We start from the raw sequence: 19,095 nt of genomic DNA, 5'->3' as shown, positions 1-19,095 counted from the left end.
ACCGCCGCACAGTGAACTTTCACCCACTTTTCCACCCTTCAGCAAAGGTGAAGGCCTGAGAAAAAACACCTGCCGAACAAACCCTCGAGGAGATAGCTGGGAAACAAGTACAGAATGACAGACAGAAATGTCAAGAATCTGATGTTTCTAGAAATGTAGTTAGCTGTTTTAAACCAAACCAAAACATAAAAACATCCTGTAAGTTTCAGAAGATCCAGACCGCATCAGTAAGAACTTGCTCTTTTGTTCACTTCATTTTTCCGCGGATTCGTTCACCAGAGCTTCTGATGAGGGGGTTAAAAACAGGACAGAAAATAGCCTATTACTTCTAAATTATGATGGTTTTGATGTAAAAATCTTGATAACATTATTAGGGGACCTCAGAGAACAGTACAAAATTAAAACAAAGGCAGTTCATGACCCCTTTAAAGCTGCGGTGTGAAGTTTCTGCAGCAATAGTGGTTTCCAAACAGGTTTCCCAAACACTCCTTCCACCCCACCCCAAAGTCACGCTATTGGTTGAGTCACAAGTTGATATTGCTTGAAGAAACAGAGCAATGTTGTGAGAGAAACAAGGAACCACTGTGTTTTCACAAAGGTTGGGCGAAATTCTCAGTTTAAGAATTGCCTTCTTTTTGATTCAAGAGTGCATTTTGAATTACCTGACCACCAGAATGTGACTGGACTGAATAGTCCAACACAAAATGGGCAAGGACATAAAATGCAGGCCTTCTATTAAAAGTTTCCATCTTGTAAACCTGCTTCATGTTGTTTGAGTCTTAAAAAAAAAAAAAAAAAAAAAAACTTTTATGGGATATTAAAGTATTCTGTGAAATGAAGTCCTTTGTTTTGTTAATTTTTTTTTACCATGGTCCATAAAATAAAGATCATATGCTTGTTAAGTCTGATGTCATGCTTCACTATTTCCAGAGCCAAATGCTCTTTCAGATTCCAAAACAAAAAATAAATGGTGCTAATATTCACTTAAAACTAAAATGATGCTAAATAGCACTAAAAGTGGTTCACTGGCTTGTAATCAGGAACCACTTTAAGTGCTATTGCACATATTTTTAAAGGCCAATGGTGTCAAAAGGTGCTACGTGAAACCATAAGAGGAACTCCATTCTCCTCCTTAGATTTTAGATATGTTACTCCACTCATATATGTTTGCTATGAATGGGAATTTACTACAATGACAAAATCTGTTTTGAATCACTTTTATGCTTTTCTGAGGTCAAAACATCTTGTGTGGGGGCCCTGGAATATTTCCTTATGGGGGGCCTTGGGGGCAAAAAGGCTGAGAACCACATTATCTTTGTGACGATCACTGCCGGAAGGAACACGGAGCTGTGGATAATCAAAATCATCTTTAATAAATCCAAAAACACAGGTTCCATCCACACAGGGAACTGGAGAAGACACAAACACAACATACTAGACCTGACAGAGACAGACTGCACAGGCTAGGACTTAAATACACAAGATAATGAGACACAGGTGGAACTCACTGAACACAATCACACATGGGGGAACTGGGTCACGGACACAACACAGACAGTCATAATCCTGACAATCTTCAGGAAATACACTGTATTTTAATGTTGATTTTTAATCCTTTACCCAACTAAAGAAAGATAACTTTTTAAGAACTATACAGGGGCTTAAGGGGTTCTTTATCTCAGAGCAGAAATGGGATTGTAATGAATGGAATGGAATTAATTATACAAATATAAATAAACACACATTTATACAGGTGGCGTGAGTGATTATTATATTGACATTTGTTGTTCATATGTAATGCTTCTGAAAGTAATAGGCTTACTTGTGTGTATGATAGTATGTTTATGGATAACAAACATGTGTTATATATGTAGAGAAATATTAATAACAATAGTTATGTGATTGTAGTTCTGCCTCCCTAAATTCAAACTTGCATTTCCACAATTAATCTGTAGTTGTCTATGTATTGTTGTGCACATTATCATTAGCAGTAGCATGACCTATCAAGGTGAAATCATATAAAAATCAATGTTTATGGAAAGTCCTTCTCTGTGTGTGTGTGTGTAAACATTTATGCTTGTGAAACATCCCAGTTAATGACAGAACACTTAGCTTGCTCAGTGTGTAATATAACGTACCAAACGGGGCATGTTGTGCCGTGCCTGTTTGATTCTGTAGGGCAGGTGTGAGATAAACGCACAGGCTGGAGGCTTTTGTCTCTGCTTATTCAGTTTTCATTTTAATAACTGTTCTAGCAGTTTTGTGTAGGATCATGTCCAAGTTTATTGTTTTTATTTCAGTAATGACAATCACATCCAGGGTGTAGAAAACCAATCACCAGATGACTCAGAGAAAGGGAGGAATTATGGGAAGGTGTCATTGTTTTGACATATGTAGTATTATCACCTCTGGAATATGGACTGTGGGAATGGCTACAAATCACATTTCAAAGATGCTAGGACCTTTTTCTCAGAAGCAAAAGATGTAATAGTGGGGTAAATTTCTATAGTGGTGAATGGAAACGAGCAAAAGTTTCCAGTGTCTGTGTGTGTGTGTGTGTGTGTGTGTGTGTGTGTGTGTGTGTGTGTGTGTGTGTGTGTGTGTGTGTGTGTGTGTGTGTGTGTGTCTATACACAGTCTGTTGCTAAAATGTTTTATTAGGTACAAGCACATTGTTAAGGGATTACTATGATTTTTGGCTGCTAGATAACTGACCCAAATCAAAAGAGGCCACTTAAAAAGTCTTTATAATATCCTGATCTATAAACTTGTCTCTTTCGTAGTCCTAAAATACATGCCATTAAAATGTTATTATTGCTAATATTGTCTAGTAATGTGTAATCACCATACAATTATTACATGTCTGCTTGTGTTGGAACAAATATGCAAATAAACATAATACGAGTTACTATCTAAAGATCCCGAAGCTTAAAAACACCAGTCCAACATCAAGGGCTTTCCAAATAGCAGTTGTTTTCCATAGGCTGCTGACATGTCAGTGTTCAGACCAGGAGTTGTGATTGGTTGCTCGTGACACGGGGCAGTCTAAGTCCCGCCCCCATAGTGAGGAATGTGGAGAGGGAGGGACAGGCAATATTTACAAACACTGTTTAAAGAGACAGAGCTCACATAACACAGATCATATTACCTGCAGTACCAGAAATGCACCTTCCCGGCCCAAGCCACAGCAGTGACATCATATTACAAACAGGCTCCCCAGACAAGCCAAAGGCAATGACAATGACCCTGGAGCACAAACCAGTCACAGCAGGATAATTTGTAGCAATAGCCAACAATACATTGTATGGGTAAAAATTATCCATTTTTCTTTTATGCCAAAAATTATTAGGATATTAAGTAAAGATCATGTTCCATGAAGATATTTTGTAAATTTCTTACTGTAAATATATCAAAACTTAATTTTTGATCAGTAATATGCATTGCTAAGAACTTCATTTGGACAAATTTAAAGATGATTTTCTCAATATTTAGATTTTTCTGCACCCTCAGATTCCAGATTTTCAAATAGTTGTATCTCAGCCAAATATTGTCCTCCTAATAAACCATACATCAATGGAAAGATTATTTATTCAGCTTTCATGTGATGTGATGGGTAAATCTACACTTATGGTCCAGGGTTACATATAATATAAAGCCTGTGAAATCATTTCATTTACACAACTCTGACTCTACAGTTTTAATGACTTTCAACTTTGCAAGATAAAAATAATTGTATTGTCAGTGTACACATCTAATAGCCTTATTCTTTTTCAGCATCATTCAATGCAAAATAAAACGACGCAAGCTATTCTAAACGCTGTCCGCTTTAAGGCTAAATGTAGACTTATTCGATTTCATAAGGGATTTTTTAAACTACAGTGACGTGGATGATAACTCTATCCGCTTCACTCCGGTGTAAACCTCTGATTGGCCCAGCGGCCGGAGTGGGCGGAGCCGGGCCGGTGCTACGAGCGCCGTGACGTCACAATCAGCTGTTTGTGCGTGCTATATTCTGATCTGCGGATCAGCTGGGCGAAGCAATAACATCACAAACAATATCTGCTGGAAACACACACAAGCTGCAGATGCTACGGCTGAAACGACGTGTAAATCACAATTTACACGCAGATTTCTTCTAAGAAGAAATTCTTTTTCTTTTCTTTCTTTTTTTCTCTTTTTTTGTGAAATTACTACCTCATATAAAAATAATACCTAAAGCTATGCTTTAAGATTTTTGTCGTTTTTATTGTGTGGTCGTCGCGTTTACAACTTGACTATTTCTGCAGGTAAGACGCTGAATCTCTTCTGTTTTGTATCTGAATGTAGTCTGTCTGTTGAACCTGGACTGGTTTAGACCTGCCTTTAGAAAGCAAGCGCTAATAACAGCTGCCCAAAACTGATAGTCCGTACATGGACCTGTGTGAACAGTGTTTTATTCTGTTGTCCCTGCTGTCATACATCTTCATCAGTACTCTCGGGATAGATCGTATTCACAGCAGAGAGCAACGCCAGTCGATGGTTTCCTGATCTTTTCATCCAGAAGTCGCTTAAAAATAGCATTCATTACAATATTGTCGACGTTTTGTTGCGGATTTCTGATGGTTTACGTCAGTATCTGGAGCAGCTCGTGCATCAACCGTCGCATTTCGATGAAACCAGATATTATTATTGAAGAGAATGTGATTTTTGGGGCTGATGTATTCAGGCTGTGGTTATATGAGTGATTTGAGAGCTGGTAATACCCTTGATCCGAGCTGTCATTGCTTTGACCCTTCTCTCTCTCTCTCTCACTCTCTCTCTGTGTCTCTCTCTCTTTCCTTCTCTCTCTCAGCTATTAATGCTCCTGTTCACTGCTGTTATGATTTTTTGCATTCATGTTCGCTTTGCTGTTTTTTAAATATATGGCCACGGTTGCCTTGGATTCATCTGTAAACACAGGACTCGCTGTTGTTTTTCAAGCAGTATCCTATCTGTCAGACGTACGATAAATTCATTTCATTCGTTTTTGGTGAATGCATTCTGTTTATCTTGGAAAAAAAAAAAAAAAAAAAAACTATATTTATATCTTGTTGCTAAAGCCATAGTTCATGAACGGGGTTGTTTTTGCTGATTTCCATCAAAATGACCCTGCTTCCATTCTGTTGTTCATACTCTGTCCGCTAGGCGAGGGCGGGGTCAGTTGCGCCTGTGACGTCACCCTCACGCAGGGTTGCGCATCTGAAGCCCCGCCCACTGACGGGTAGTTAAAGCCCGCCTGCAGGGGAGCCATTGGGACTTTTTTCCAGTTCAGTGAATGAGATGCAAAAAATAGGATTATGAGGTTCTTACATAAATTAATACGTCTATATGAACATATAGTTCATGAACCAGTTATATAACTATATTGGTAATTTGTCTGTGACCTCCCTTATGATTTCAAATTGAATTTAAAATAATTTAAATTGAATTAATGATGTGGATGAACAGAGACAGGGAGATAGATACTGGTTAGATTTCATATTCATATTCATATTCCAGTTATAATTAACAAGTACCGGTCATATTTCAAACTAAAATTACAAGATAAAAAGATTGCATTTAAAAGAAAGTAGCATGTTAGTTTAGGACATGATTATTTTCATGAATTTTATCTCAAAGTGTATTTTCACCCTAAATACCAATTCTGTAATGCAGTGTGTGTGTGTGTGTGTGTGTGTATATGTGTGTGTATATAGTGCTGTCAAACGATTTTTCACAAACTAATGGCATCCAAAATAAAAGTTTTTGTATACTTAATGTGTGTGTACTGTGTATATTTATTATGTATATATAAATACACACACATACAGTATATATTTAGAAAATATTTATATGTATATACATTTATATTATTATATTTTGTATTATATAAATATTTAATATATATAAACATTTTTCAAAAAAAAAAAAAAAAAATTATATATATATATATATATATATATATATATATATATATATATATATATATATATATATATATATATATATATATATATATATATGCATGTGCTTGTATTTATATATACACATAATAAATATACACAGTATACACACATTATGTAAACAAAAACCTTTTTTTAGATGCGATTTTTAACCGCGATTAATCATTTGACAGCACTAATATACACACACATATACATATATATATATATATATATATATATGAAATATTTATAAACCACATTATTATATTACATTACTCCTACTCATCGTGCCACTAAATCTGTTGTTCTAGAGGTTGCTACATGTTATTTTTATGAAATGTTATTTTATGAAATGGTTTTCTTGACCAATTCTGTTCTTCTTTTTGTGTCTTTGTCAAATGTAGATCTTTGCACCAAGTGAGACCTTATATTAAACTGCGCCTTCTCTGAAGACTCAAAAAAGGCCAATACACCTGTGATCAACCTGCCATCTGTTACATCACTGAAAAAAACACAAAAATTAGCGACTTTAGTTAATTAAACATTTAAGTTAATTAAACATAAAAAATATATATAAAATATATATTAAAAAAAACTTCTAAGGCAGCTATTCCTCAGGAAACAAAAAACTGTGACCTTTGACCTCCGAGGCAGCCATGTTCCAGCGGCTCACCAGTTTATTCTTTGGAAGCGAGGAAGAAGTTACTCCAGATCTGAAGGGACCAAAGCCCTGTGTGTCTGAGGCTGATGAAGAGGGATGGCTCCTGGTCAGTCTGCACGGTGCGTGTCTTACACAAACAACACAAAAAATCTGCCTTTAATGGGACCTACAGTTATACAGTTTACAAAATAAAGTCAAGAAACAAATTATATTTAAGTTAGTTTCAAGTTTGAAGAGTATGTCAGAGTAAAAAGGCAAAAATCTACTGAATGTAATGAATTAATCTTTATGAATTTGGAAAACATTGGCTTGGTTCCAAAACCCAGTGAACTGCCTCACTATTTAAGGGAGCTTGTTAGGCATCATGGAACCCGTCTGAAATGCTTTGCATAGCCACCAGCAGTTTTAACAGTCATGTATGCATAACATGCAAATAGCAGTCCTCAGGCAAAGCCCACATGAATCATCAAATGCTAAAAATAGCATTTAAATAGCATTAAGCTAAAGATGTGATACTCTAAGGCCCAAAACAAACTCTTTGAATGCAAGTATAAATACTTGTAGCTGCACAGCTCAATTTCGTGTCGTTGAGTTCAAAATGTGCCATGCAGCATATAATAACTCAAAGAATGTAAATGGTGCTAATGAAGTATATATCACAAATAGCAACATCAACAAAATTAGCATAGTTTTTTTTTCCAGATCAACTACCATCTTAAGGTCATTGCACACTGTGTCCGAAATTCTTGTTAAAAAATAAACACAACCTCACGTTGTCTCAATCATGTTTACACACTGCCACAGAAACTTTCATCCATCATAAAAAAATTGGATCAGGTTTGATTATAGTCCAAAATTGCATACTGTCTAGCAGGTACTACATATTATTTGAAAGCATTAAATATGTTTAATGTAGTATAAATAGGAGTAGTATGAATAAAATTCAGAAATACTAGATCCACCATGTTATCACTGCTGCGTGAGCCAGCGTCAGTGCCATGGAATGTGTGCTCCAGAACCACATTAGAAGTAATAGGCCATCCAGGTACAGTACTTCTCACCTACCATTTTCTTTTAAACATTACTGCATACTACTCCTTTGGTGTGCTGTTACTACATAGCAAGGTTGTAGACATATCTGAATGCAGCAAATATCCATGAGCAAGTTTTTTTTTTTTTTTTTTTTGCCAAAAGTAGACAGGAAGCGAAGTAGGAGAGAGAGAGAGAGAGAGAGGGGTCCGGGATTCAAACTCAGGATACCTGCAACACAACGGCCTTTTATGTCAGCACACTGCCTACTAATAATGTCAAAAGATTAATCGCATCCAAAATAAAAGTTTTTGTTTTCATAATATGTGTGTGTGTGTGTGTACTGTGTATATTTATTATGTATATATAAATACACACACATACAGCATATATTTAGAAAATGTTTACATGTCTATACATTTAGTGAAAAAAAGTGAAAGTGACGTGACATACAGCCAAGTATGGTGACCCATACTCAGAATTTGTGCTCTGCATTTAACCCATCCAAAAGTGCACACACACAGCAGTGAACACACACACACACTGTGAACACACACCCGGAGCAGTGGGCAGCCATTTATTCTGCGGCGCCCGGGGAGCAGTTGGGGGTTCGGTGCCTTGCTCAAGGGCACCTCAGTTGTGGTATTACCAGCCCGAGACTCAAACCCACAACCTTAGGGTTAGGAGTCAAACTCTCTAACCATTAGGCCACGACTTCCCCTAATTATTTATTTATACATGAATATTCTTATTCTTATATGTTTTTTTATAAATAGATTTAATATATAAAAAATTTTCTTAAATATATACATGCATGTTCTTGTATGTATGTATATATACATAATAAATATACACAGTACACACACATATATTATGTAAACAAAAACTTTTATTTTGGATGCGATTAATCGTTTGACAGCACTACTGCCTACTAGGCTATTGGCACCAACATATCCCAATGCAAGTTAGTACAACTGTCAGCATAACTACCTGATAATAATCTGGTTTTAATGAACAGGTAACTCTATCAACCCCTGAGCTCTGAGGTTTGGTTATATGTGTAATTCCTGTGACAATCTCCCTCTTTTAGCCATTATTTGTGATAGTCCCTCCCAACTGTCGCCAAATGGTTAAGTAAGTGTGGCTATACTGTGTCCCGTGGACCCTTTATACAATACTGTGATGACGCATTTAACGGTCATCAGTTCAAGTTCAAGTTCAGTTTATTTATAGTGCACATTTAAAAATGTCTGCAGGGTGACCAAAGTGCTGTACAGAAAAGATTAAATTAAAAAAGTTGAGTACACTAATAGCAGCAAAACAGTAAAATCAAACAAACTTATAAACTAAAAGCAACAGTGAATAAATAAGTTTTGAGACATAACTTGAACTCAGACAAAGTGGAAGCCGATCTTATAAAGAGTGGGAGCTTCCTCAATGTGGGGCCAGCCACTTCAAAGGCTCGGTTTCCCCTTGATTTTAGCCAGGTTCTGGGTATCTGCAGGAGTTTACAAACCCGATTCCAAAAAAGTTGGGACACTGTACAAATTGTGAGTAAAAAAGGAATGGAATAATTTACAAATCTCAAACTCTCTAAATATTTAATTCACAATAGAATATAGATATAACATATTAAATGTTGCAAGTGAGACATTTTGAAAAGTCATGCCAAATTTTGGCTCATTTTGGATTTCATGAGAGCTACACATTCCAAAAAAGTTGGGACAGGTAGCAATAAGAGGCCGGAAAAGTTAAATGTACATATAAGGAACAGCTGGAAGACCAATTTGCAACTTATTAGATCAATTGGCAACATAATTGGGTATAAAAAGAGCCTCTCAGAGTGGCAGTGTCTCTCAGAAGTCAAGATGGGCAGAGGATCACCAATTCTCCCAATGTTGCGTCAAAAAATAGTGGAGCAATATCAGAAAGGAGTTTCTCAGAGAAAAATTGCAAAGAGTTTGAAGTTATCATCATCTACAGTGCATAATATCATCCAAAGATTCAGAGAATCTGGAACAATCTCTGTGCGTAAGGGTCAAGGCCGGAAAACCATACTGGATGCCGGTGATCTTCGGGCCCTTAGACGGCACTGCATCACATACAGGAATGCTACAGTAATGGAAAATCACAACATGGGCTGAGGAGTACTTCCAGAAAACATTGTCGGTGAACACAATCCACCGTGCCATTCGCCGTCGCCGGCTAAAACTCTATAGGTCAAAAAAGAAGCCATATCTAAACATGATCCAGAAGCGCAGGCATTTTTCTCTGGGCCAAGGCTCATTTAAAATGGACTGTGGCAAAGTGGAAAACTGTTCTGTGGTCAGACGAATCAAAATTTTAAGTTTTTTTGGAAAACTGGGACGCCATGTCATCCGGACTAAAGAGGACAAGGACAACCCAAGTTGTTATCAGCGCTCGTTTCAGAAGTCTGCATCTCTGATGGTATGGGGTTGCATGAGTGCGTGTGGCATGGGCAGCTTACACATCTGGAAAGGCACCATCAATGCTGAAAGGTATATCTAAGTTCTAGAACAACAAATATGCTCCCATCCAGACGTTGTCTCTTTCAGGGAAGACCTTGCATTTTTCAACATGACAATGCCAGACCACATACTGCATCAATTACAACATCATGGCTGTGTAGAAGAAGGATCCGGGTACTGAAATGTTCAGCCTGCAGTCCAGATCTTTCACCCATAGAAAACATTTGGCGTATTATAAAGAGGAAGATGTGACAAAGAAGACCTAAGACAGTAGAGCAACTAGAAGCCTGTATTAGACAAGAATGGGACAACATTCCTATTCCTAAACTTGAGCAACTTGTCTCCTCAGTCTCCAGACGTTTGCAGACTGTTATAAAAAGAAGAGGGGATGCCACACAGTGGTAAACATGGCCATGTCCCAACTTTGAGATGTTTTGATGCCATGAAATTTAAAATCAACTTATTTTTCCCTTAAAATGATACATTTTCTCAGTTTAAACATTTGATATGTCATCTATGTTGTATTCTGAATAAAATGTTGAAATTTGAAACTTCCACATCATTGCATTCTGTTTTTATTCACAATATGTACAGTGTCCCAACTTTCTTGGAATCGGGTTTGTAACTTCGGATCTTAGGCCTCTGGTGGGAGAGTACTGGTGAAGTAGATCGGACAAGTAAGAAGGTGCTAAGTCATGTAATGATTTATACACCAATAATAAAATTTTAAACAATTCTAAAATTAATCGGAAGCCAGTGAAGAGATCTCAGAAGGGGGGTAGCATGGTCAAATTTCCTCCTTCCCTTCAGGAATCTCACCGCAGCATTTTGAACGACCTGTAAGTGTGCCATTTGGGACTTCGATATACCAAAATAAAGGGGAATGGAAAAAATCCAGGCGAGATGTAATGAAAGCATGGATAGCATTCTCCAAGGAATGCTTAAACAGCATCGTAAATCCTCAAAAGTTTTCAAATTTGTATTTTTTTTTTTTATGTACATACATTTATAACACTATCATTGTATTATATTACATTTGCATCAAATTACAAAAACAAAACAAAAAACTAGTTAACGCTAATGGAAGGGTGTTTCTAATGCAGCGTCTATGGGAGGGACAGTAAATTTGACATTGTTCTCTCTTCTGACTGCCGTTATCAGTCTCTCTTTTTTTTTTCTTTGTGTTGGAAGTTATGTTAACACTATTGTGGAGTTTTCTTTTGTTATTTGAGCAAATGGGAATGCAAAAAATATATATTTGTGGTACTCTCCCATTCACTGCTATAGAAGTTAACCCAACTATGACAACTTCCGCTGCTGAGAAACTAGGAAATGTGAAAAAGGTCCATTGGGCTGTTCAGACTATAACTAGAAATGACACACTTCCCATTTGAAATGCTGCACAAGTAGGCATCTCACTAGGTTTTGGAACCAAGTTGTTGGGACTTAGTAGTACAAAGTAGTACATGGTGAGTAGATCATGATCATTTAAAAGGGTTTTAAAGCAACTAATGGTAGTATTTTCTATGTTTTTCTGTTGTTTCTTTATCCCTTCTCATTGTCCATATTTGAATGAATTCCTTTTATTGGTATGTGTGCTCATGGTACTGGCATCCCCCACTCGCATGGCTTCAACCAAACCTTTCATATTCTGGAAACACCCTGTTCTGTCTTCTATCACTTTCTACTTCACTGAAGGTGAGGATGGGCCAGAGGCAGCTTCAGTAGCATGCGCCCGTCCCCGCAGTGAATGTCATGCATCTCAGATATGCAGCCCCTCTCCTCCTATCTGCAGAAACCGCAGGACTAGAGCAGGCAGGATACGGGCAGCACATCCTTCCTCCCCTTCCATCTGCTCTCCTCCTGATCCCGCCTCCTTCTTTCACCTTGAGTCAGTAGAAGTGAATGTGTTGTTAAGCGAGCGGGGATCGTGTTCCTGCAGCATGGATGAGAGCTGGTTTGTCACCCCTCCCCCCTGTTTTACTGCAGAGGGAGCCACGGCGGAGGCCAGCCCCATGGAGGACCTCCTCATCGAGCACCCCAGCATGTCCGTGTACGTCTCCGCTGGCCCTCTCCCTGCGGTGGAAGAGAGCACCACCAGCCTGGCTGGCAGTGTCAGGTAAATTTCACTTCTGCTGTTCACGTTCTTTTCTGCAGTGAAGCTCCAATCCCAATTAAACACACCTGAACCAGCTAATCAAGGTCTTACTGGGCAAACTGGAAACTTGCAGGCAGGTGTGTTGAGGCAAGCAGAATGTAAACTCTGAAGGACAGTGGCCCTCCAGGACCAAGTTTGGACACCCATGGATCTTGATTCATTGCTTGCTGGTATTGACATTTTGTTGGGCCAAGTTCAGTTCTATAGGTGCGTTTCCATTACAGATTTGCGTGATATTTTATAAATGTCGATAAAAAAACCACTGCAAAATGACAGTGTTTCCACCGTTTCCATGTTATACGACTAAAACATTTTTTTTTCCCACTCGCAATAAGTCATGGTGACAGGTGTTGGTAGGTTTACGTATATTGCCAGCCATTATTTTTAATCGAAGGAGATGTAGGCATGTATTTTAAGAGAAGGAGCACAGAGAGCAGCTTTTGGGATGCTTCTGAATACATGTGCCACCGCGCAGCTGGTAGAGTGGCTGCGATCAGCTCCAGTGGCCGTGTCGGAGCTGTAATGCAGTGTATTAAAGGGGTTATCCTAGCATTAATGACAAGAAAACCCCCTTATACTTGAGAGCGGCCACATATTTTTACGCAACATCTGCAGGCAGCATACAGAGATAGGAAAGCAACAAGGCATGTCCGAATCCAATGATCGTGTCACATCCTGTCTGCTGTGATACTGTACATTCATGTGATCGTTTTCTGAAGGCAGCACAAATGTAACCTTCACTGCCTATGATATCCCACGATTCTATGCATTCAATTCCGTGACAGAAAATAAATATGGTGCCTGAAAGATATAGTTTGTGGTCAGTTTGTTTAAAAGTATGTTTTTGACCCACTTTTCCCACTTTTGATATAATTTATAACAAGGAATTTGTACTACCATAATTAAAAATCTGCTTAGTTATCACCAGAGTCTCGTGATATCTAAGTATCTGTATGTTGTAGATCATTAAACTATTAAGCTGCCTCAGAAGCCTGTTCAAAATCAGTTATGGGAGGTACTTTGATGTGCAAATGCTGTCTGCATATTCATTGCCTGATAGGGCAGCAAGTCAGCTGCCTAAGCTTTCAGACGTAGCCTATAAGAAATTCACATATTATAGTACCACCTGGTGGATGATTTTTTACAAAATTTGGTACACTGCCTCTTAAATGTACCCTGCAATAATGTTCTCTATATCATGAAGATCAGACATTCCTAACTGAAAAAAACTGACAACTTAAATTGGCTGTTAATGACCATGACCAATGCATTCAACATTTGTATGTGATAAATATTGTAAGACAGGGGTGTCCAAACCAGTTCCTGGAGGGTCACTTTCCTGTAGAGTTTATCAACCTTAAACAAACACACCTGGACCAACTAAACAAGATCTTTATACTCACTAGAAACTTCTAGGCAAGCGTGTTCGTTTTGGGGTTGGTTGGAGCTAAACTCTGCAGGACACTGGCTTTGCAGGAACAGGTTTTTACACCCCTGTTGTAGGATATGTCAGCACTTACACCAGGAATGTCCAGTCCTGGTCCTCACGGGCTTCTTGCAGAGTTGATCTCCATCCCCAGTTAAACACACCTGGACCAGATAATCAAGGTGTGTTGGAGTGAACTGGAGATAAACTCTGCAGGACTTTGGCTCTCCAGGAGCAGGACTGGACACCCCTGACTTACACCAAATAAAAATCATGCTGAATATGAAAAACTTGGACACTGCCCTAATTTTGTCTTCCATCTTATCTTTTCATTTCATTTTCACTCCATTCTGTCCATTTGCTTCTCACTCCAATGCTTCCCATTCCTCCTCCTATCTGCACTGTTCCAGCAGGATGTCTGAATCAGCAGCACCCGTAATGACCAGGAGCAGCATGTCCACACGGGTTACCCGAGGAGCAGCCGCACAGGCAGGTGCCCTGGCTAAAGTCACCCAGGTCTCCAGGGTCCAGAGGGCCAAAGCCCGCACTGAGCGTCGCCACCTGGCACGCAACCGCATGCAGCGCCAAAACCGTGTGCGTGAACAGGTGCAACGGCGCGCGACCCACACCCGCAACTCCTTCCTGCACCAACCGTGCCAGCGCAACTTCAGCCACTGATGCTTTAAAGTTTACATTGAGGGCATTATAACCCAACCCAAGAAAACCCACACCTCCCAATGAATCCCCTACCTTCTCAAGTTCTCCTTTTGCTTTTACTGGTTTTATGTCCATAATGTTATTCATTTTCATATTAATATTAATCAGGTTTGTCTTTGAGCACAAGCCAGTTTATCCTCTTTTCACTCTTATCTGGAAACTCACTACCAAGCACAATTACTCTAAGACCATTTATATATTTGCTAAAATGGCCATGTACCTCCAATAACACCTAAATCAGTTTCCCTATCTAGGAGTATAGCTGAAAAGGAGACATGTGTAAACTCTGTATCTTTACATACATCCCTCTAAATGTATATAAATGATACTTCAGGTACATTGACACTGTTCGTTGAAACATAATCAGGTTAAATTGTCAAAAGAAGGAAACATCCAACCACTGAATGCTTCATAGAAACATGATCCTAAGATCACATCACACTAAGAGAACAAAAAGCTACTACAGCAATGAAAAGGTCACTTATAGACAACAAGAATGAAAAGTATGTAGATAAAGTTTGAGTGAGCAAGAATAGTAAACAGATACATGCAGTTTAGAGTTTGCAGATTAAGACAAATCTAGCCGGTTTGTAAAGAGGTCATTTCAAAGTAGATGTTGCTGCCTGATTTTCAGCATAGCGGTGCTAACTTTCAATAGTAATTCAACTCCCAAACAATTTCCTTTAATTGCTTGCTTTTGAATGACCTCTGTTCCTAAACCTAGTGAACCTAAACAGCAGTTAGGAAACACCATATATAGGTGTGCTTCCGCAAAGGCAGTATCCTTCCAAGAAAAAACAGTTTCACTGAAGAAATCAATTCAAGATGGTGGAGAAAGTGGGCACTGTCAATTTTATACATAGTCTGAATGGGAAAAATACCCCAGTGCATTTATAAATAGATATTTACAACCAATATATAGGTGTGCTATGAATTTGTGCTTGTTAGAGCATTGCCTTACCTTAGCTTAGCAACATGCTAACATCAAATTCTATTGGAATCAACTGTAATCATCAAAACTCTTGTGTATTTTGTCATTCATTCAGTACCAAAAAGTATAGAAAACAGCTTAGCAACATGTTACCATCAAACTCTATTGAAATCTATTTTTAATTAATGTCTCTTGAGGCAGCTTCTTAAGGTATCTAGCTCACTAGATTTTGAAACAGAGCCTTAAGGTAAACTGACAGAGTCCATCATGGATAGCACTCATATAACAACAACAACATATTACTAAGAAGATTTATTATTATTATTTTTCAATGATCTCTTAGGGATAAAGCTGTTTAGCGTTTCCCTAAAATGTGACATGAAGCTAAAGCTGACATGATAGCTCCCTGTCAAGATCTGATCTAATAGAAAGCGATCGCAGGATCATCGGGGCAATGTGCAATGTCTTTACAGTTTAACTTCTAGAGCTAAGGAGAGGTTGCCGTAGACTATGGATATAATTGCTTATAGAATGTGCAGGATAGTATCGATTGTGACTGTTTATTTGCTTCATGGAGGATTACTGTTTGGTGAATTTCACAAAAACAAAAAGTGTCAAGATGGCTGCATAATCTGCAAAATATAGTCACTTTTGATTTTGGGTTGCAATTTGTCAAGTTTTTGTGAGATTGACCTGATGCTCCACAAAAAAAAAAAAAATCATATGCTTGTCCATTGCAAAGCTTTCAGTGTAGCTTGAAAGTTCCCCTGTCCAGCACTTAATGCTTTCACTGTGTGTGAAATCACTGTGACCACAGAGACAAAGAACGAAAACGTTTCCCATGACCATTTCTCTGTTTCTCAAAACATCCGTTTCTCAGACGATGTCATTATTTGCATTTCACCATACCTCTTAAATACTGATTATACGATTGTGCTTTACATCTTCATTGTATTCTGATGTCTGTCAGAGGTTGCTGGGTCAGCGTCTCTCTTTTGACGGACCCAGCACACATGCACTCACACTAACGCATACGTTGAATCCTAAAATGTGCTCTTCCTTGATAGTCAGCGAATACTCTCGGCACATATATAGGAAATGCGTCCACCACGTTGTGATCTATCTTACATGTGTATTCAGTAATGAATAGACTAACAATGGTGCTTAAAGTATATAATTATATGACTGTTTGTACATTTTTTGAGACTTTGAGAAGTTTGCACTGTCTTACGTTTTATGGAGAATCATGGTATTTAGCAGTATGCTGTTTTCGTTTGCAATGGTGAATGAGATGCCAACATGCATGAGTTGGAGAAAAAGCTACCTTTAGAGGTAAACAATTAGTTGCATTCAAATGTGTATAATTGCAAACTATTTACAGTTCAGTGTTTGCGTTATTTTCATTTTGAAACATCACCTTCCTGTTTTCATGGTATCGTTTAACCATATGTTGCTCCAAATACTTAAGAACATGTTCTTACTGGGTATTTTATGATAGGAACCAACATCTGCCATGTTGTCAGTACCACCATTGAGCTGTTTTGCATTAAGAGGATTTGATTTTACATGCAATCTTCTTTTATTTCTTCTGTCAGTTTAGTGTTGAGTCATTTTAAGAGTTCTTGTAGTCTTTCCTATATAACCTGCCAAAATCTGTAAATCTATTATTGTAGTAGGCTATCTAAAGCTATCTATTAACAAAATAATGTAACTATAATGTAAATCTAAATATGCTTTTATTTCTTTGTTTTCATTTGAAACTGATTGTTTCTACATTATATTGACTCCACAGAGAGTGCAGTACGAATGTCAGTGGTGTATCTAGGAGAATCCAATGCCCTGTAGCCTTACAAGGGTCCTTAACATCGTCCACTTGAAGGTTGTCTTCTGTTTGCATTGTTTCTACATGTTAGATGAAGTGGACACGGCAATATCGCATAATGAACGTACATTCAGTGATCTCTGCCCTCGGAACAGATCCACCGCTGCTGTTCAGCGCAACAACTGGGCAATGTATACTCTGTGTTATCTTTCTCTGTGTGTGTGTGTGTTCAATATGATTCATTTAATTTGGGGGACTAGAATGATATATGTTAGGCCTCATAGCGATAGTTATTTGTGATTTAAGGAAGGGTTGACTGAAAACATGAAACGAGAAAAGACTACAAAAATAAATATGCTTGTATTTTTTCCTCATATTGTTATTAGAAGAGACGTTCACCTTAGTAACAAAGTACAAATAGAGTATTAAAAATGACTGGTGTACATGATATCTATGGTGATTGTGCCTTTCACTGTTCTGCATGGTTTTCATGATGTGCCGACTGTTTCATCCATATGACATGGGCATCAGAGACCTATGCAAAATACTATGATGGGTTTCCAGCATCCTTGCAGAAATGCAGGTACCAGACAATAACAATAAACACTCAGGATGCAACTGCAATCTGGGCTCATTATTTACCTGCGCACGACTTGAAATAATGCCTACAGTTAATGTTAGAAATAAATATGACTGAAAAACATAAAATAGCGTGTATATATATATACATATACATATACATATATATATACATATACATATATATATATATATATATATATATATATATATATATATATACATATACATACACACATACATACATACATACATATATATATATATATCACTTATATTTAAAAGTTTGGGTTCTTATATTCAAAAGTTAGGGGTATTTTATTTAATACAGTACAGACCAAAAGTTTGGAAAGATTACTATTTTTAATGTTTTTGAAAGAAGTTTCTTCTGCTCATCAAGCCTGCATTTATTTGATCAAAAATACAAAAAAAAAAAAAAAATGTAATATTGTGAAAAAAGTATAATATATATATGTGTGTGTGTGTGTGTGTGTGTGTGTGTGTGTGTGTGTTATCATTTATTTCTGTGATGCAAAGCTGAATTTTTAGGATCATTATCACATGATCCTTTAGAAATCATTCTAATATGATGATTCATTATCAAAGTTGGAAACAGGTTCTGCTGCTTGAAATTTTTTCAGAACATGTGATACTTTTTTAGGATACTTTGATGAATAAAAAAGTTAAAAAAAAAAAAAGAAAAAAAAAAGAAAAGAAGCTATGTTTTTAAAATATAAATATTTTGTAATAACAATATACACTACTGGTCAGTAATTTGGGGTCAGTAATTTTTTTTCTTTCTTTTTTTTAAATAAAATCAATACTTTTATTCAGCAAGGATGTGTTAAATTGATAAAGTGATAGTAAAGAAAATATATTATTAGAATATATATTAGATTTTTTTTTATTTTGAATAAATGCAGTTCTTTTTAACCTTTTATTCATCAAATATATTAGACAGCAGAACTGTTTCCAACACTCATAATAAATCAGAATATTAGAATGATTTCTAAATGATCATGTGATAGACTGGATGTTACATGTGACACTGAAGGCTGGAGTAATAATGCTGAAAATTCAGCTTTTGAATCACAGGAATAAATTATTTTTTTAAAGTATATTCAAAAAGAAAACTATTATTTTAAGTTGTAATAATATTTCACAATATTACTGTTTTTTTTTCTGCATTTTTTGATCAAATAAATGCAGGCTTGATGAGCAGAAAATAAACTTCTTTCAAAAACATTAAAAAAAGTAATGTTTCCAAACTTTTGGTCTGTATATATATATATATATATATATATATATATATATATATATATATAATGTTTCTTATAGAAGG

At 37.1% G+C, this 19,095-nt stretch overlaps 1 protein-coding gene across 3 annotated transcripts; it reads left to right on the top strand.

The window, feature by feature from the left end:
- The first annotated feature begins 4,007 nt into the window (after positions 1 to 4,007).
- LOC109083329 (tumor protein p53-inducible nuclear protein 2-like) lies at positions 4,008 to 17,798 on the top strand. 3 transcript variants are annotated; one of them, XM_042751202.1, is made up of 4 exons: positions 4,008 to 4,285; positions 6,346 to 6,721; positions 12,110 to 12,239; positions 14,115 to 17,798. In XM_042751202.1, exons 2-4 carry the CDS (start codon positions 6,598 to 6,600, stop codon positions 14,380 to 14,382), a joined length of 522 nt encoding a protein of 173 aa, XP_042607136.1. In that variant the 5' UTR covers positions 4,008 to 4,285; positions 6,346 to 6,597; the 3' UTR covers positions 14,383 to 17,798. The 3 variants fall into 3 exon arrangements, with proteins under 3 accessions (XP_042607136.1, XP_042607135.1, XP_042607134.1); XM_042751201.1 differs by having other exon boundaries at positions 11,819 to 12,239; positions 14,118 to 17,798; XM_042751200.1 differs by having other exon boundaries at positions 11,819 to 12,239.
- Positions 17,799 to 19,095: the final 1,297 nt, after the last annotated feature.

The sequence above is a fragment of the Cyprinus carpio genome, chromosome B23, assembly GCF_018340385.1.
Source record: "Cyprinus carpio isolate SPL01 chromosome B23, ASM1834038v1, whole genome shotgun sequence".
Classification (NCBI taxonomy): domain Eukaryota; kingdom Metazoa; phylum Chordata; class Actinopteri; order Cypriniformes; family Cyprinidae; genus Cyprinus; species Cyprinus carpio.
The sequence above is the reverse complement of the archived record's forward strand: the minus strand, read 5'-3'. Positions and strand labels throughout refer to the sequence as shown.

Coding starts and splice junctions, on each gene's coding strand:
- LOC109083329 (XM_042751200.1), top strand. CDS start 6,598: ATGTTCCAGCGGCTCACCAGTTTATTCTTTGGAAGCGAGGAAGAAGTT. Junction 6,722..11,818: donor GCTCCTGGTCAGTCTGCACG/GTGCGTGTCTTA, acceptor ACTTCACTGAAG/GTGAGGATGGGCCAGAGGCA. Junction 12,240..14,114: donor AGCCTGGCTGGCAGTGTCAG/GTAAATTTCACT, acceptor GCACTGTTCCAG/CAGGATGTCTGAATCAGCAG.